At 37.2% G+C, this 15,648-nt stretch overlaps 1 protein-coding gene across 2 annotated transcripts in view; it reads left to right on the top strand.

Annotated features, from left to right (window-relative positions):
* LOC150084471 (uncharacterized) overlaps nt 1-15,648 on the top strand; it is a 1,198,120-nt gene that overhangs the window by 958,578 nt on the left and 223,894 nt on the right. For both annotated transcript variants that reach the window (XM_090376097.1, XM_090376096.1), the window contains one exon: nt 1,362-1,454. In XM_090376097.1, the coding sequence (XP_090232223.1) occupies nt 1,362-1,454 (93 nt within the window). The remainder of the gene's footprint in view (nt 1-1,361; nt 1,455-15,648) is intronic.

Here is a 15,648-nt window from a genome sequence, read left to right as displayed (position 1 = left end):
GGTACATCAAGCATTTGTGAATGCTCATTATAATCACCAAAAAATGCAAGAAAGGTGATTCTCTCTCTCTCTCTCTCTCTCTCTCTCTCTCTCTCTCTCTCTCTCTCTCTCTCTCTCTCTCTCTCTCTCTCTCATGCACAATATGTAAATATGTGTGAAGAGTAAACAGAAAATTTACAATAAAAAAAATTTAAACTTATGATTGTACAAATTATTCAAAACAATCTCTCAAACAGTAACAGTTACTAACAGTCATTCAGAATGATCTTGGCAAGGAAATAATCATTTATAAATGGGCCAGCTGAATTCTCAGTTCTTGCCATAGAAGCTAACCATGTCACTGATTTATTCCTGGGGATTCAGTATCTTTCCATGCTATTTGAGACTAAAGGTCTCTCTATCAATGGGGAGCTCTTGACTGAAATGATATCTACTCCACTAATATGGGACGTGTTTCTAGAAATTTCTTCTGATGCTCTGTGGAACATCCAAACATTAACCTCTTCTTATTCTCATCTCCAGTTAAGAGATAGATTTCTCCCATTCCAAATGCTGGCATTACTGCAGGAGCTTCACAAAGATCTTAATAAATTTGCTTAATTGCAAAAATGTTTTTCGGTCAAATTTTGAGTGGCACTGATACTCCACAGAAGAGAGGTCTTAAGAATCATCACTGTGTTAGTGCCTGTCCACTACTACCCACATGACCTCTATAGCCTCTGAACTGAGTAATATAAATAATGAATGATCTTTGATTTAGTATCTACCTATGTAAATTCTCTTAAATGTATAAATGCAGATTTTCTTGTCCACACCAACCTAATTTCTCTACCAGTCATATTATGATTTGATTGTTATATGAAGCCATGGCAAATATTATTCTATTATCATAGTGTATATACTTCTTTTCTCTTTAATGCATGCATTTCCTGTTAGACTGGCATCAGCCAAAAAAAATCCACCCACTTAACCTGTCCATCCCCCTCCAAGAATTTGTCTAGTTCTACTTTGAATCTGTTTCAACTTCTTGCATTTTCTTGATGTGAACACCTAGCCACCATCGGGCCATGATTACAATTTGCGATATCAACTATATATATACCTTCTATTGTTGTGTTGTAATAACGTAAGGCAGTTGTTAGTTTGGGACTATGTTGCTTGGTCCATTGTGACCCTTGGCACTGAAAACCTAGCTACCTTTAATAATTCAGTATGTATGCATTCATGATGAAGTTAAAATTTTCTGTCCTCAGCCACTTAGAGAGTAAACAGAAATTTTCTTATTTATTCTTAAAACTTAGTGGCATATCCATGTAATGCCCTCTAACTCAATATTAATGTTTCATGTAATTACTTTTCAGTTATTGAATAATGATGATGATAATGAAAGGAATTATGGAAAACCTCAGGATCTCCTTATTCAGCATCTTCTAAAACCACATTCTCCAGAAAAGGTATGCATATATATGTTTGTTTATGTAAGATATTGCAAATATTTCAGATGTATTTCATTGCATGTTATTATTAATTTTATCTGCATATTGTATGTAGTCTTCATCCTGCCTGCATTACAATCTCTTACATTCAACAGCTTCAGTTATTTGCACATATATGAGGAGTGTTTTACACATCTTGTACAAAATGTCTTGTAACTAATTTAGCATTAGCATTAGTAGAGGCATATGATGCAAGAAAGCAAGCTTATTCAGCATCAGCCAAAAAAAAAAAAAAAACCCCACTCCCATTTCACCCCTCTGTTCGTTCGAAATACCTGTCCAGTTGAGCTTTAAATTTGTTTAGGCTATCAACTTCTACAACAAGTGATGGAAGTCGGTTCCACCAACCAACCACCCGCTGGCCAAAGGCAAATTTCCGCACATCTATCCAACATCCGTCCTTCCTCAATTTGAATTTATGCCCTCTGAGGTGATTATTCTGAGCAAGATGAAGAATCCCATTGGCATTGAGCATGCTCAAACCATTCAAAGCCTTATACACCTCTATCAGATCACCTCTCTGGTGCCTAGTCTCCAGACTCTGTAATTTGCAAAATTTAAGCCTTTCTTTGTAAGAGCAACCCTTTGTTCCATTCACTAATCAGGTTTCCTACACATAATATTATTAGTGCCAACGTGTACAACTATATCACCTTATGTGCCCTTAAAAGACGATATCTGCTCTGCAACGTCATCAACCTCTGTCCCTGGCAGATATACCCTGGTCCTGTTCCACCTATCCTTTTTACAAAGCATGTTCCACTTTCCCTGACAATAGAGGCACCAACAACTACTAGTTCCTGTGGGACCAGCGCATTCTGCCTAGGGGGCTGCCTCTGTGTTGCCTGATGACCAAGTGCAAGCTCTGGCGTTGATGTGGGCAGCTGAGAGCTTGATGGGCCCCTCAATTTATTTCCTTCGAGGGCATCCACCCTGTCCTTCAAGCTGTCATAAAGGCCCATAACAACGCTGAGTTGTCGCCTGATTTCCTTGCACTCCTTACATCGTGCACACATAAAGTCATCCCCCTTGGCAGTATCATGTCCCGTACCCGACTGATCCGCAAACATCAAGCAAACAGTGCATTTTAAAAGACTGTGATTCAGAGGGCAACTGCCCCCCTCAGTTCTCCCCTGAACCACAGCACTCCCATTAGCTTGAGCCTTTTGCTTTGCTGCTCTGGTCAGAGTCATGATTCCGATTTAATTCAATAAAATTCAAAACAAAAATTAAATCCTTAAGTTATATCCCAAAGCAGTTGAATTTATAACACAAACATTTAAATATGATTAACATAGCCAGGGATGTGCAAGTGAATATTTAACAAGAATCCTGAGAAAACTGACTAGCACACCACCAGGAAGGAGGCTGTTCTGCTCCAGTTCTGTTTTTCAAATGCAGATGGTATGATTTCTCTGGGGTTATTTGCAATTTAAATGTACTACTTAGCAAATTATTTGTTTGTTCAATCAGTAAAACCATAAAAATGAGCAATGCTATTTCTAGTGGCTTTTACTAAAGTAGATACAGTAAATCCTCACTTTAACAGACTGGAAATAATGGACAGTCACCTGGTGACATAATTGCCTCAGTCTGATGGTATTTATCATTTAAAATATTTTCACTGACAGGGAGCCAGTATTTTGCTCATCTGAACCTCCAGTCACTGTGCTCTACAGACTCTGAATAAGCTTAGCTTAGCATTAGTAGAGGCATATGATGCAAGAAAGCAAGCTTATGCAGCATCAGCCAAAAAAATCTACCACTTCACCCCTCCATTCGTTCGAAATACCTGTCCAGCTGAGCCTTAAATTTATTTAGGCTATCAACTTCCACAACAAGGGATGGAAGTCTCTTCCAACAACCAACTACCTGCTGGCTAAAGGCAAATTTTCGCACATCTGTCTTTCCTCAATTTGAATTTATGCCTTCTGAGGAGATTATTCTGAGCCAGAGGCAGTATCCCATCAGCAATGAGCATGCTCAAACCATTCAAGGCTTTGTACACCTCTATCACCTCGCCGGTGTCTAGTCTCCAGACACTGTAATTTGCAAAACTTAAACCTTTCTTCATAAGAGCAACCCTTCGTTCCGTTCACTAACCTTGTTGCCCTTCTCTGTCGTTCCAGCAGCTCTACATCCTTTTTGAAATGAGGCCTCCAGACCTGTATACAGTACTCAAGGTGTGGCCTGACCATTGCCTTATACAAGGGAATAATCGCCTCCCTATCCCTGCTAGAAAAATTCCTGTATATCATTGATAAGACACCATGAGCTACTCTTGCAGCCCGTCTGCACTGCTCAGAGAACTTCATATCTGCCTGCAAAATTACCCCCAGGTCCTTTTCATTCTCTACCACTGTCAGTGTAGTACCACAGAGTTGATACGTTGCTCTGGGTTGCTGTTTTCCATATGTAGTACTTTACATTTATCAATGTTAAACTTCATTTGCCACCTCTCAGCCCATCTGCTCAACCTTTCCAGATCCTGTTGCAGCAGCATAGCGTCAGTAGCGTCCTTAACAACCCTGCTAACCTTTGTATCGTCTGCAAACTTGGACATTAAGCTTGATATACCATCATCAATATTATTTATAAATACAGAAAACAACAATGGACCCAACACTGAACCCTGAGGGACTCCACTAATAACATTAGGCCACGATGAGCAGTGTCCATTAATTACCACTCTGTGTCTTCTGCCACTCAACCATCCCTTTATCCATAGAAACAATTTGTCACTAGTGCCACACTGCTCCAATTTGTGCAGCAGTCTTCCATGTGCAACAATATCAAAAGCCTTTCAAAGATCCAAATATATAATATCAAAGTTATTCCCTGCATCCAATTCTTTTGTGACTGCATCATAGTATCCAGTCAAATTGGTCAGGCAAGGCCTTCCCTTAACAAAACCATGCTGTGTCTGAGCTATAACTGAATTCTTGTCCAGATGATCCTGCAGTGCTTCTTTAAGCAGTGCTTCCATTAATTTTCCTGGAACAGAAGTTAAACTCACAGGTCTATAATTACTTGTGGCAGCCTTTGATCCTTATTTGTAAATTGGGGTTACATTTGCACATCTCCAGTCTGTGGGTACCTCCCCTGAGTCCAAGGACGCTCTCATAATTATGGCTAATGGATTGCTTACTTCCTTTGCTGCCTCCTTTAATATAACTGGATAGATCCCATCCACCCCAAGTGCCTTTCTTGATCTTCAACAATTTGAATGGGTTGAGCACGCTGAATTCTGATGGGATACTTCCACTTGTTCAGATTACGAACCTAAGGGGGCATAAATTCAAATTAAGGAAAGACAGATATAGGTTAGATGTGCGGAAATTTGCCTTTAGCCAGCGGGTGGTTAATTACTGGAACAAACTTCCATCTGTCATTGTGGAAGTTGATAGGTTGAATAGATTTAAGGAGGAACTGGACAGGCATTTGGGGGGAATGGTGTGGATTTTTTTTTTTTTTTTTTTTTTGCCTGATGCTGCATAAGCTCATACACTTGCTTTCTTGCATCACATGCCACTGCTACTCCTACTACTACTAATTTCTCCCCCACTTTATTCTCAATTATTACAAGATCATCTAGCTCGCTGCCAGTGTTTACTTCATCTATGGCATTCCTCTTTGCGAATAACTCCTCATGTATGAATGTAGATGCAAAGTATTGATTTAGTTTGTTAGCTACCTGAGCAGGTCATGAACAGTTGATCCATCGATATCAAGTGGACCAATCTGATTCATCCCCTTCCTTCTAGAGTTTACATAAGTAAAGAACTCCTTGCTGTTTTTCTTTGCATCCCTTGCCAAAGATTTCTCGTAATCTGCCTTCACCTGCCTAACCTCCTTTGTAACTTGGTTACACATCAACTTATATCTATCATAGGCTTCTGTGTCATATGTTAATTTATATGTATCCCATGCATCTTTCTTCTCTGTCATATGTCTCATTAGTTCATCTGACATCCATTTAGGCCTGAACCCTGAACAATATTTCTTAGTTGGTATGTAAAGCCTGGTAGCTTCCAAGATAAGTTCTTTGAATGCTTCCCATTTTGAGTTTGCTGTTGGTAACATCATCAGTTGGTCCCACCGTATAGAATTTAAATACTTTCTCAGACCATCGTAGTCACCTTTACGAAAGCAATAACCCTTCCCTTTACCCCTGATGGTAGTTACCTCCTTGAGTAAATCCCACTTCAGCACACTGATCACTGCCACCTAGTGGTTCCTGTATCTGCAGATTCTTAATGCATGAAGAATCACTACTGATAATCAAATCAAGAGTATTACTCCCTCTAGTTGCCTCCCGAACATACTGATTTAGAAAACAATCATCCAATAAATCCACAAAAGCCTTGCTAGTGTGTGTGAGTGACCAACCCACAAATTCCAGTCAATATCTAGGAAATTAAAATCCCCCATTATAAGACTCTCTGATTTACTGGCCCACTCTATTTCCCTGTACAGTTTCTTATTATACTCATCAGAGTCATTAGGCCTATAGCACACTCCTACTCTCAATTTTGATCTCCCAGTGCTTATGTCACACCAAACTGACTCGTCACTGTACTGTCCAGCGATGTCGACTGGCTTCACTTCCTTGGATTTTATGTGTTTCTTAACTAATAGCATAACCCCTCCTCCCTTCCTATCCTGTCTATCCTTTCTGTAGACGTTGTACTCCCCAAATTCCAGTTCTGCATTACTTATATCTGTGTGACACCATGTCTCTGATATCCCAACAATATCCGCCTTTGATGCTTTGAGCAATACCTCAAATTCATCAAATTTATTTACTAAACTCCTAGCATTGGTGTACACGCAAGTAAACATGCACCTGTTCTTTTTCTTAGCTAGCTAACACAACCCATGTGTTTACTTGTACCCCAATGACTCTTGCACTGCTTCTATTGGAATGAGCAGCAGCTCATTCCAATAGAAGCAGTGCAAGAATCACTTTCACCTCTTCCAGTGGCTACTGTTAATCTATTAGTCCTTGTATCCCCCCCAACTAGCAGTTTTCCGACCCACCTAACACTGTCTTGATAGCATCAGCAAACATTCTTGCACCCTTTCTATTTAAGTGTATCGCATCCCTGTAGAAGCAGTCTCTCCTGTTAACAAGTACAGACCAGGCTGATAAAAATTCTACCCCTTGAGCCTTGCATAATCTTTTCACGGTCGAATTTAATCAGTTTCCATTGATACTATGCAACAGCAAAATTTCAAGCTTTCTGCTTAAAATTTTGCCGTGAAGTTAGTAGCAGTGGAAGTAAAGTAAAAGAAGAGTATTACAACATATAGTTTTTTAATGTATATCAGTCTTTCATTGTTTGAACAACTTTGGGCAACTGTATTTCTTTTGAATTTAACCGACAGTCAGCTTTAATGGACAGGCTATTGCTCCATTTAGCCTGTCAAAGTAAGATTTTACTGAATTTGAGTTTAAAACGTGTTTGCAAAATAAATATAAAATAATTTATTGTTTGTGGTATATATACATTTGAAATAGGAATATTTGATCAATTTGGAACATCTCATGGCAATACCTTATCCCAAGCATGCCTCATCGTATTGTGAAAAGGATGGCTATGATTAAAAACAAAATCCCCACATCACAGATAATTAATGATATGTCTATGAAAAAATGAAAATTTATACCTCTGATTTTGTTGTTATAGAGAATATATATTATTTTTTAATATAATTTCAAATGTTCAAAAGTATTTTAAATGAGGAAAATGTTAGCTCATGTGTTGGTATCAACATCTGCAAGTAAATTTGTGGATGTCGTAAATCCATGGTGTAAATTTACATGATGTTGTAAATCTATCAGTGATGAATCCACAATGTATATTGCCCAGTTTATTTTTAATAAAACGACTTGTCTAAATGTAAGCGATATATTCACAAGGGTGTTTGGTACAGTCAATTTCAACATTAACACTGAATTTTTAATTACCTGGCTGAGTTAAATAGTGCTTCAGTTTATTTTTCTAGTATGTAAAGTGTCTGTTTAGAGACTGGAAGAGGTAGATAGAACAGTGCAAGACTGAACCGTGTAAATTTCTTTAGTTGCAGTTTTTGATGAAATAATAAAGCCATGCTACCACCTACTTTATCTATCCAGTCTCTTTTAAGAATGTTAAAAGTTGCCAGGTATAATAACCATGTTTCACTTGGGCTACAGTATCAAGTTCTAGATTGTTCATACCAATCCTAATTTCATCCAGCTCTCTATAAAGCACTTACAGTTATGATATAAGCATTTAACGGAGTCTGTAAAGATTAAGATTTGACAGTCATGGGTTCAAATATATGTATTTACGGGGGTGATTCACTACCAGTGCGACAAACTTGCAGGAGGTGTAGGGGGCACAAAGACGAATCGGAATCACATAGCATTGCAGGATCCGAAATGCCTTCGTCATGCGATAGAGGACATTGAACAGGAGGTCGCGTGAACAGTGATCCCGCTGGAAGTCAGCATTTGCGAACCGGTTCCCGAGGCAGTAGGATCGACGAGTATTCAAACGTTGAACTGGCCGACATGCACCTCGCGTATGGAGCTGCGGACTGTAATGGGCGCGCCTCTTTGCACTTGTACCAGGAACATTTCCCGCACAGGCTTGCTCCTCATCATACGATTTTTGCACGTGTGCACAGAAGGTTATGTGAGACTGGTTGTTTTACGAGAGGTACCATGAATCGAGAGCGAACGACAAGGACGCCAGACAATGAGGAGAATGTCCTACGTCTTGCAGAAGGCAATCCGAGTACGAGTACTCGAGCGATAGGCCAACGATTGGGTATTTCCCAATCCACTGTATGGAGGATACTGTCAACAAACCAAATGAGTTCATACCATCTGCAACGCGTCCAATCATTGGAGCCTGCGGATTATCCACTCCGGAGGACTTTTGCTACTTAGTTTCTTCAACAGAAACGGTTCGCAAATGCTGACTTCCAGCGGGATCGCTGTTCACGTGACCTCCCGTTCAACATCCTCTACTGCACGGCGAAGGCATTTCGGACCCTGCAATGCTATGTGATTCCGATTCGTCTTTGTGCCCCCTACACCTCCTGCAAGTTTGTCGCACTGGTAGTGAATCACCCTGTGTATATATATATATATTTTTTTTTTTTATTATTATTTTTTATTATTATTATTATTATTACTTCTAGATGGCTGTTTAACCCTACTATTAATTAATTGCTATGTTGGTTTAGTTGAATTTTGTTTGCCTTCTTTATCAGTCATTAGCACTGGTATATGATGCAAGAAAGCAAACTTATACAGCATAAACCAAACAAAAAAAAAAAAAAAAAAACCACTTCCTATTCACCTATCTATTCATGTTTAATACCCTTTTTAATTTTATACCCAGGATATTTTAGATTAATTCTAAAGGGTTTAACTAATACATCCTCAGGATATCAGAATGGTGCATTTTTTCTAATAAGTTTTACATAAAACTTTAAATGAGGAATAAATATTTGGACGTTAATGTTTTAATTTTTCAGTCTTAATATTTATTTCAAATCTATTATTGAAGTATGCCTCTTGGTCAGTCCCCCCCCCCACCACCACAGAAGGGGACGGTTTTGAGACATTTTTCTTGGTACAGTGATTAAAATTAACTGGTCAACAGCTAATTTGTTTCAGTAATAAAGTTAGTCAGTGTCAACTAATATTAATGAAACATTTTAGCTGTTGACCAGTTTAACCCTAACCCTATTAATTAACTGTCAGATATGACAGTTAATATGGATTATTAGCTCTAGTTTTGATGATACAGTACAGCGTGTTTTTGCTTGATTTTTGGGGAAATTTGGCCTTGAGATTCAGTTTGTGTGGCAACAATGCAGCCATTGGTGCTTAGTCACGCTATTTCCTGTCTATACACATCTGTCCATGCTATACTTGTTTTCAACTGAGCAAAAACTTAATTTTCCACATTGTTTGTAAATAGTGTGGATAATTTTTACGTTTTACATTTTAATTTTTACATCACAGAAGCAGGCATTACTTGAATAATAATAAAAAAACGTATAATTGTTATTTTGGCTGCAATGTTGGGGAAAAGCTGGGCACCTAATATTTGCTGTAATATATTTTGCTGTGCATATGATATGGTCTGGAGAGAGCCTTCAGATCATATAATGGACTGTTTCCTGTAACACCTCTTAGCAGGGGATTTCCAAGAAGAAGAAAAGTGGATCTTAAGCTACCCAAATATATCTCTGCTATTCATCCAATACCCCACAGAGGACTTCCCATTCATTTGCTACCAGCTGAATATGTTTTAGAATTGATGAAGAGTTAGGTGATGGCCAAGATAAATCTCCCGAACCCTCCATATCAGCATATTTATTTCCAATTTGCCCTCTGCATAGCCACACAAATTTATGCAAAATGAATTAAATGACCTTATCAAAGATATTGATTTACCAAGATCTCTGATAAGATCATTAATAAATCAGAACTTTTAGGCTCAAAGCTGCAACAGTGGAATCTCCTTCAAGGTAATGTTAAAGTGTCTGTATACCACTGCTGCTATTTTTTATTTGGTTTTTTTTTTTTTTTTTTTTTTAGGAGCATTAACAACTAAGGCCATATTTGCTCCGGGATATGCGGTGGTCATTCCCTGACCTTTCCGCATCCTCCGTATTTGGTGGTGACGGGCTCGAACCCCGGTCTAATCAAGAAGCGTGTGCTACGCACTGCTGCTCCTTCCCACCCGGCTACGGAGGTGCCACCACTGCTGCCAAAACTATCTAACCCAGTTTGTTAAAATGGAAAATAACCTTCTTGCCTGCACTGACATCAGTGGTTTAATGGACTCACTTAATATTGACCACAACTCTCAAGGCTGGAGACTTTATAGATTCTTGTAAATTTAGTTTACTACCATCATACGTACTACTATTAATTCCAATAGGCCATGCAGTTCACATGAAGAATCATATGATAACATGAAGCTTCTTATTGAATCCATCAGCTGCAAGGAGTACCAATGGCAGATTTGCAGACTTAAAAGTTATTGCCATCCTGTTAGGAATGCAGCAGGGAAACACAGAAATTATGCCATATTCTTTGAGAATTGGACAGTAGAGAATGGTCTGCTCATTACGCAAGAAAAGGCTACCTTCAAGGCAATCACTGGATCTAGGGGTATTACAGCAGAAATGTCTATTGCAGTCCAAGCAGAATCCTGTTACCTCCCCTACACATAAAATTGGACTTATGAAACAGTTTGTTAGGCCATGGATCAAGATGGACCAATTTCCAAATGCTGCAAAGAAAAATTTCCAAGGCCCAAAATAGAGGAAGGCATGTTCATTGGCCCACAGATATAAGACCTTCTCAAGACCAGATCCTCTATGGTGATGAGGTGGCCTGGGATGCTTTCAAACTTGTAGCAACAAACTTTATGGAAAACAACAAAGGATAAATATAAATAGGCTGTGAGAAAATTTTTGTAATCAGGCCTCAATTAGGCTGCAACATATCAACAAAGTGATATGAAGACAAATTGAACTCTGCAATGCTAGCTGACTAGTGCTTGGACTGGACTGTGACAAGATATGTCCAGGATATGGGGTACAAACAACAGGCGAAGAAGCATTCGTGTGAATCAAGTGATTTTAGGCATTTTGCTGATCAATGTGATTTAATTTTTTTTTTCTTTTTTTTCACTAACTAAAAATGTATGAGTTCTTATTATGTTGAATTGTTTTGTAAAGTTTTTTTTTTTTTTTTTTTTTTATAATATAACATGTTTTTTTCAATATAAGATATATTAAAACAGTACTGTGGGTGTTCTTTATTTATCCCATTTTAAGCATACATTGCGTATTTTACAGAATATAAGACATAGTGAGTATTTTCAAAACTGGAGCAAAATAATTTTTTTAATGCTGATTTCTCAACTCTGCACAAGCAGAACAAGACAGAAAAAATACTTTCATCAAAGTAACAAAAAAAAAAAAAAGAAAAAGAAAATGCTGAATTTATTGACCAGTGTTAATTAAACAGTGCCAGTAACTATAAAATTGATGTAACTTCCTGTTATATAATCATTATTCTTTCTATAATGTCCTCGTGGTTTTTAGTTTCTCTGTGACAGTGGTTCCAAACCTGTGCTCTGCGGCCGCTCCAGGAAAATAAAAATAGCTAAAAATTGAATGAAATTAAAGAATTAGAAAACTAGAAATCACATTCTGAATAAAAATTTGCCAAATTGAATTTTGCACATTCTCTAGCAGATGACGTTGTTCAGTCATTTTGCTGCCATTAGCTTCAAAATTATTGTAGTAAGAGACAGACAGACGACGAGGCAAAGCGGAGCACCAGCATAGTGGCTCCGGCACATGGGGCTCCTCCATAGAAATTTATTCTAAAAAGGCTGGTCAAAAAGGTTGGGAATCGCTGCTCTACGAGATTGGTTTATTTTTCTAATATAACCTTATGCGTAGTAGCTGAGCTTAGTTTTGTATGAGCTATTTGTTTATCATTTAAAGGTAAGGATTGCTCCATTGTGGTATTACTAGTTCTATTATTTTAAATAAACTCCTTAAAGGAGTCATGTTTCCAATAAAGCACCTGAACAGGAGCATCACAACCCTTTTATTTTTCTTATTAACAAGGCATATGTTTGTCAATTTATAAGACAGTTTATCTTGGTTGCTATTAACCATATTTTCTTTAGTATTGTCATTATCTTCTGAGTATGATTCACTGTCGTTTACCCTTTCTCTCTTAAGCTTATTTCAGTACAGGTAACCCTCATGTAATGCGAAACTATGTTATATGGGACTAAGGGCGATTGCGTTCCAAGAGCTAACAAAAATCCACCATTTTTTTTATATAACTATTGGTAACTTAAATAGTAATAACTGAACAAACTGTGATACTTATGTCAGATAATGTATGTTCATTTAATTTTCTTCCTCTTCATTGCTGCTAAGCACAATCTCTTCTGCAGCATCTAGATTTCATGTACCCTTTGCTCTCTTTAAAAGTCACAAACTGCATGCTTCAAAGTCAATTTTTTATTGTCTCAAACAAGCACAAGTTCAATAGCACAGAACCCAGGGATCTCCCAACAAAATATAGTGGATCCCGGCTTTAAAGATATAAAGTACAAATTTAACTTTATTACATTACCAGTTAACAAAGTTAAATGATACGTGAAAATCAGAATAATATTTTCCAGTTAGCAAAATAAAAATAAATTTACACTTAAGTAAATAGCTTAATTAATGCGTACTATAATATGTACTGTACATACCAACTAATTGATATTTCTGTTCACTGACTTTTTTTTTTTTTTTTTTGTAAAATTTAAAACAGTTAAAAATGATAAGCAATTAAAAACAAAGAACATGGCTTTAGTATAATAAGAGCTATTGTCTGCCCAATATCTCCTATATTTTTTGTTACTTTTAGTAAATAATACACAGGGATTACCTTGATCTCTTTACAGGAAGGCTTCTAATCCAACTCTCCTAGTCCATCATGTAAATTAATTAAAATGCAATGAATTTAATAATATCTCTAAATAGGCCTACGAGGCTGGGAAAACTCATATTAAATAATTAAACTTCACACCAGCCAGCGCCTCCATAGCCAGGTGGGAAGGAGCAGCACACGCTTCTTGATTAGACCGGGGTTCGAGCCCAACACCACCAAATACGGAGAATGCGGAAAGGTCAGGGACTGACCACCGCATATCCCGGAGCAATATGGCCTTGGTTGCTAATGCTCCTAAAAACCAAATAACAAACAACAACATCTCACTAACCAGTACTTGAAAATATTTTAATACTGTAACTAAAAACACTGTATTTACAATAAAATAATTAAAACTAATTTAAAATATTTAAAATATATAAATAAAAACAATTAAAATATGACGGAAAACAGATATTAAAAAAATGTTTAAAAAATTTAAAATATATACAATTAACAAAAATAATTACACCGATAAATTACATACCATCATATCAGACACGACAACATGTGAAGAGGTTGGTTCCTCTGTTTTTTATAATTTAGTAAACAAGTACAGTCAGTCCTCGTATAACACATGTTTACACTACACAAATTCGATCATACACGATTTATAAATAGGGGAACGATATCGTATATAACACGAACTGAATTCGCTTATGCACGATTCGCCTTTGTGTTTACAAGAAATGGCAGTCGGGTGTGGAATCACCCCAACAGAACGCAACACGATAGGAATGAATAGATTATTCTGAAAATGTATTTATGTTTTTTATTATCAGTGAAGGGGAATCATATTTCACCATAATAACGTAAAATTCCAGCTATCGGTATTATCGCAAATGCAATTAGATTGAGTTTAATACCAGTTTATAACAGATTTCACTAGCAGGAACACAACTGGAAATTGTTTTTATTGTTTTATGGTAGTAACCCCCAGAAATGTGCTTTGGTAAAATGTGAGGTGTTAATAGTATCTCTGCCTTTATGGTGTTTATTCAGTTGCTACACGTGCACAGCTTTGTTTATGTCTATGAAGCGTGCCTCCTCATTTTGTAATTGTGCTTTATTCCCTAAAAATTAGTAAAATTAGTAAAATTTACTAAAAATTAGTAAATTTCTAATTGTGCTTTATTCCCTAAAAATTAGTAAAATACTTAAAAGGTATGAAAATTAAGCGTCCTAGTGAAGACACTAAAGATTCAGAGGAAAAAAGAAAAGCAATATTGATGAACAGAGGCGGACTGGGTCAAAAATTCTTAATCGGGAAAATTTGTAGTCACCTCATTCTAGCGTTTATGGCCAAAATCACCCCGGCCTCCAACCCACCATGGTTTGCCTGGTAAGGCTTATGGCCAGTCCGCCTCTGTCGATAGAGAAAAAATATGAAATTGTGAAACGCTTTGAGCGAAATGAAAGACCATGTGATATTGCACGTGCTACAGGCCTAAATGAGGCCTGTAGCACGTGAATTACAAAGAATTACAAAGAATGCAGAGAAAATAAAAACAACTTTCATAGCAGGAACAATTCAAAGTGTAATTAAAATCCATTAGAATAAAAGACACAAAGAATTGGAAGAGATGGAATGGCTATCATCTGTTTGGATAGAAAATCAAACAAAAAACAAGTTTGCTTACAATAGAAGCAAAAGCATTGGCAATATTTTATTACGATTATTTATTGTGTTTGGTAATGTTTTGGTTACAAATGTGTGTTCAATCTTGGGTGGTCGGCACCTAACCCTATTTTTCCCATAGGGCCTGTTGTTTATATTGCATGATTTTGCATTGCACGAGGGTTTCTAGGAACACAACTATCATGCTATACGAGGACTGACTGTACAGGTAGCCTTCATTTTGTACTGGTCCTATTTGCACCAATTCGCAATAACGCCGATCACTAACCACAACGCAATTTTTATTTTTGCATTTTTTTTATAAATTGAAAGGTTCAGATCGTCAGAAATTTATTGGCATCATACTGTTGCTATGTATCGTGCACTGTTCACGTGATTTAGGACAATCTGAGCCAATCAGCAATTAGTGCATTCATATCAGAGATGAGAAAGATCCCCCCCCCCCAAAAGTAACCACTTGTGGATGTGTGTAAAGGTCCATGCTGTGAAGCATTCAGTTGGTTGTTGTTTACGCTATTTACACATGTTGGAAATTTATTACACTAACATTTTTTTTCATTAATTGTGCTATTTATAGATTTCATAATAATAGTGATAGCCCTGTGCAGTTTTTCCCAATTGTGTTATAAAGTTTTTAATTTAATCGAATAAAGACAAGCCATGTCTGGTAAAAGTAGTTAATTGAATCCTAGTGCAGTATTTGGAGGATAGAATCTGATGAAAGCCGCCCTAATGTGTGTAGGGCTATGAATATGCCTCCATCTACAACCAACTATGAAGAATACTAATAAAATAAAACAATCGATGCAAAGTGGTAGGTAAAATTGTTGGTGCCCGGAACCTAACCCTGTAATTTCTGATTGACTCCATTATATAAAGGGCTCCATTTGTGCCTGCCCCCCAAGGAACCTAACCCCGACGTAAATCGAGGGCTACCTGTATAATAAAACACTAACATTATATAGGAAGAACGACTCTATTACAATGAC

The sequence above is a fragment of the Mastigoproctus giganteus genome, chromosome 6, assembly GCF_048544385.1.
Source record: "Mastigoproctus giganteus isolate SK-2022 chromosome 6, ASM4854438v1, whole genome shotgun sequence".
Lineage (NCBI taxonomy): Eukaryota > Metazoa > Arthropoda > Arachnida > Uropygi > Thelyphonidae > Mastigoproctus > Mastigoproctus giganteus.
This window is presented reverse-complemented; position numbering and strand designations above follow the sequence as displayed.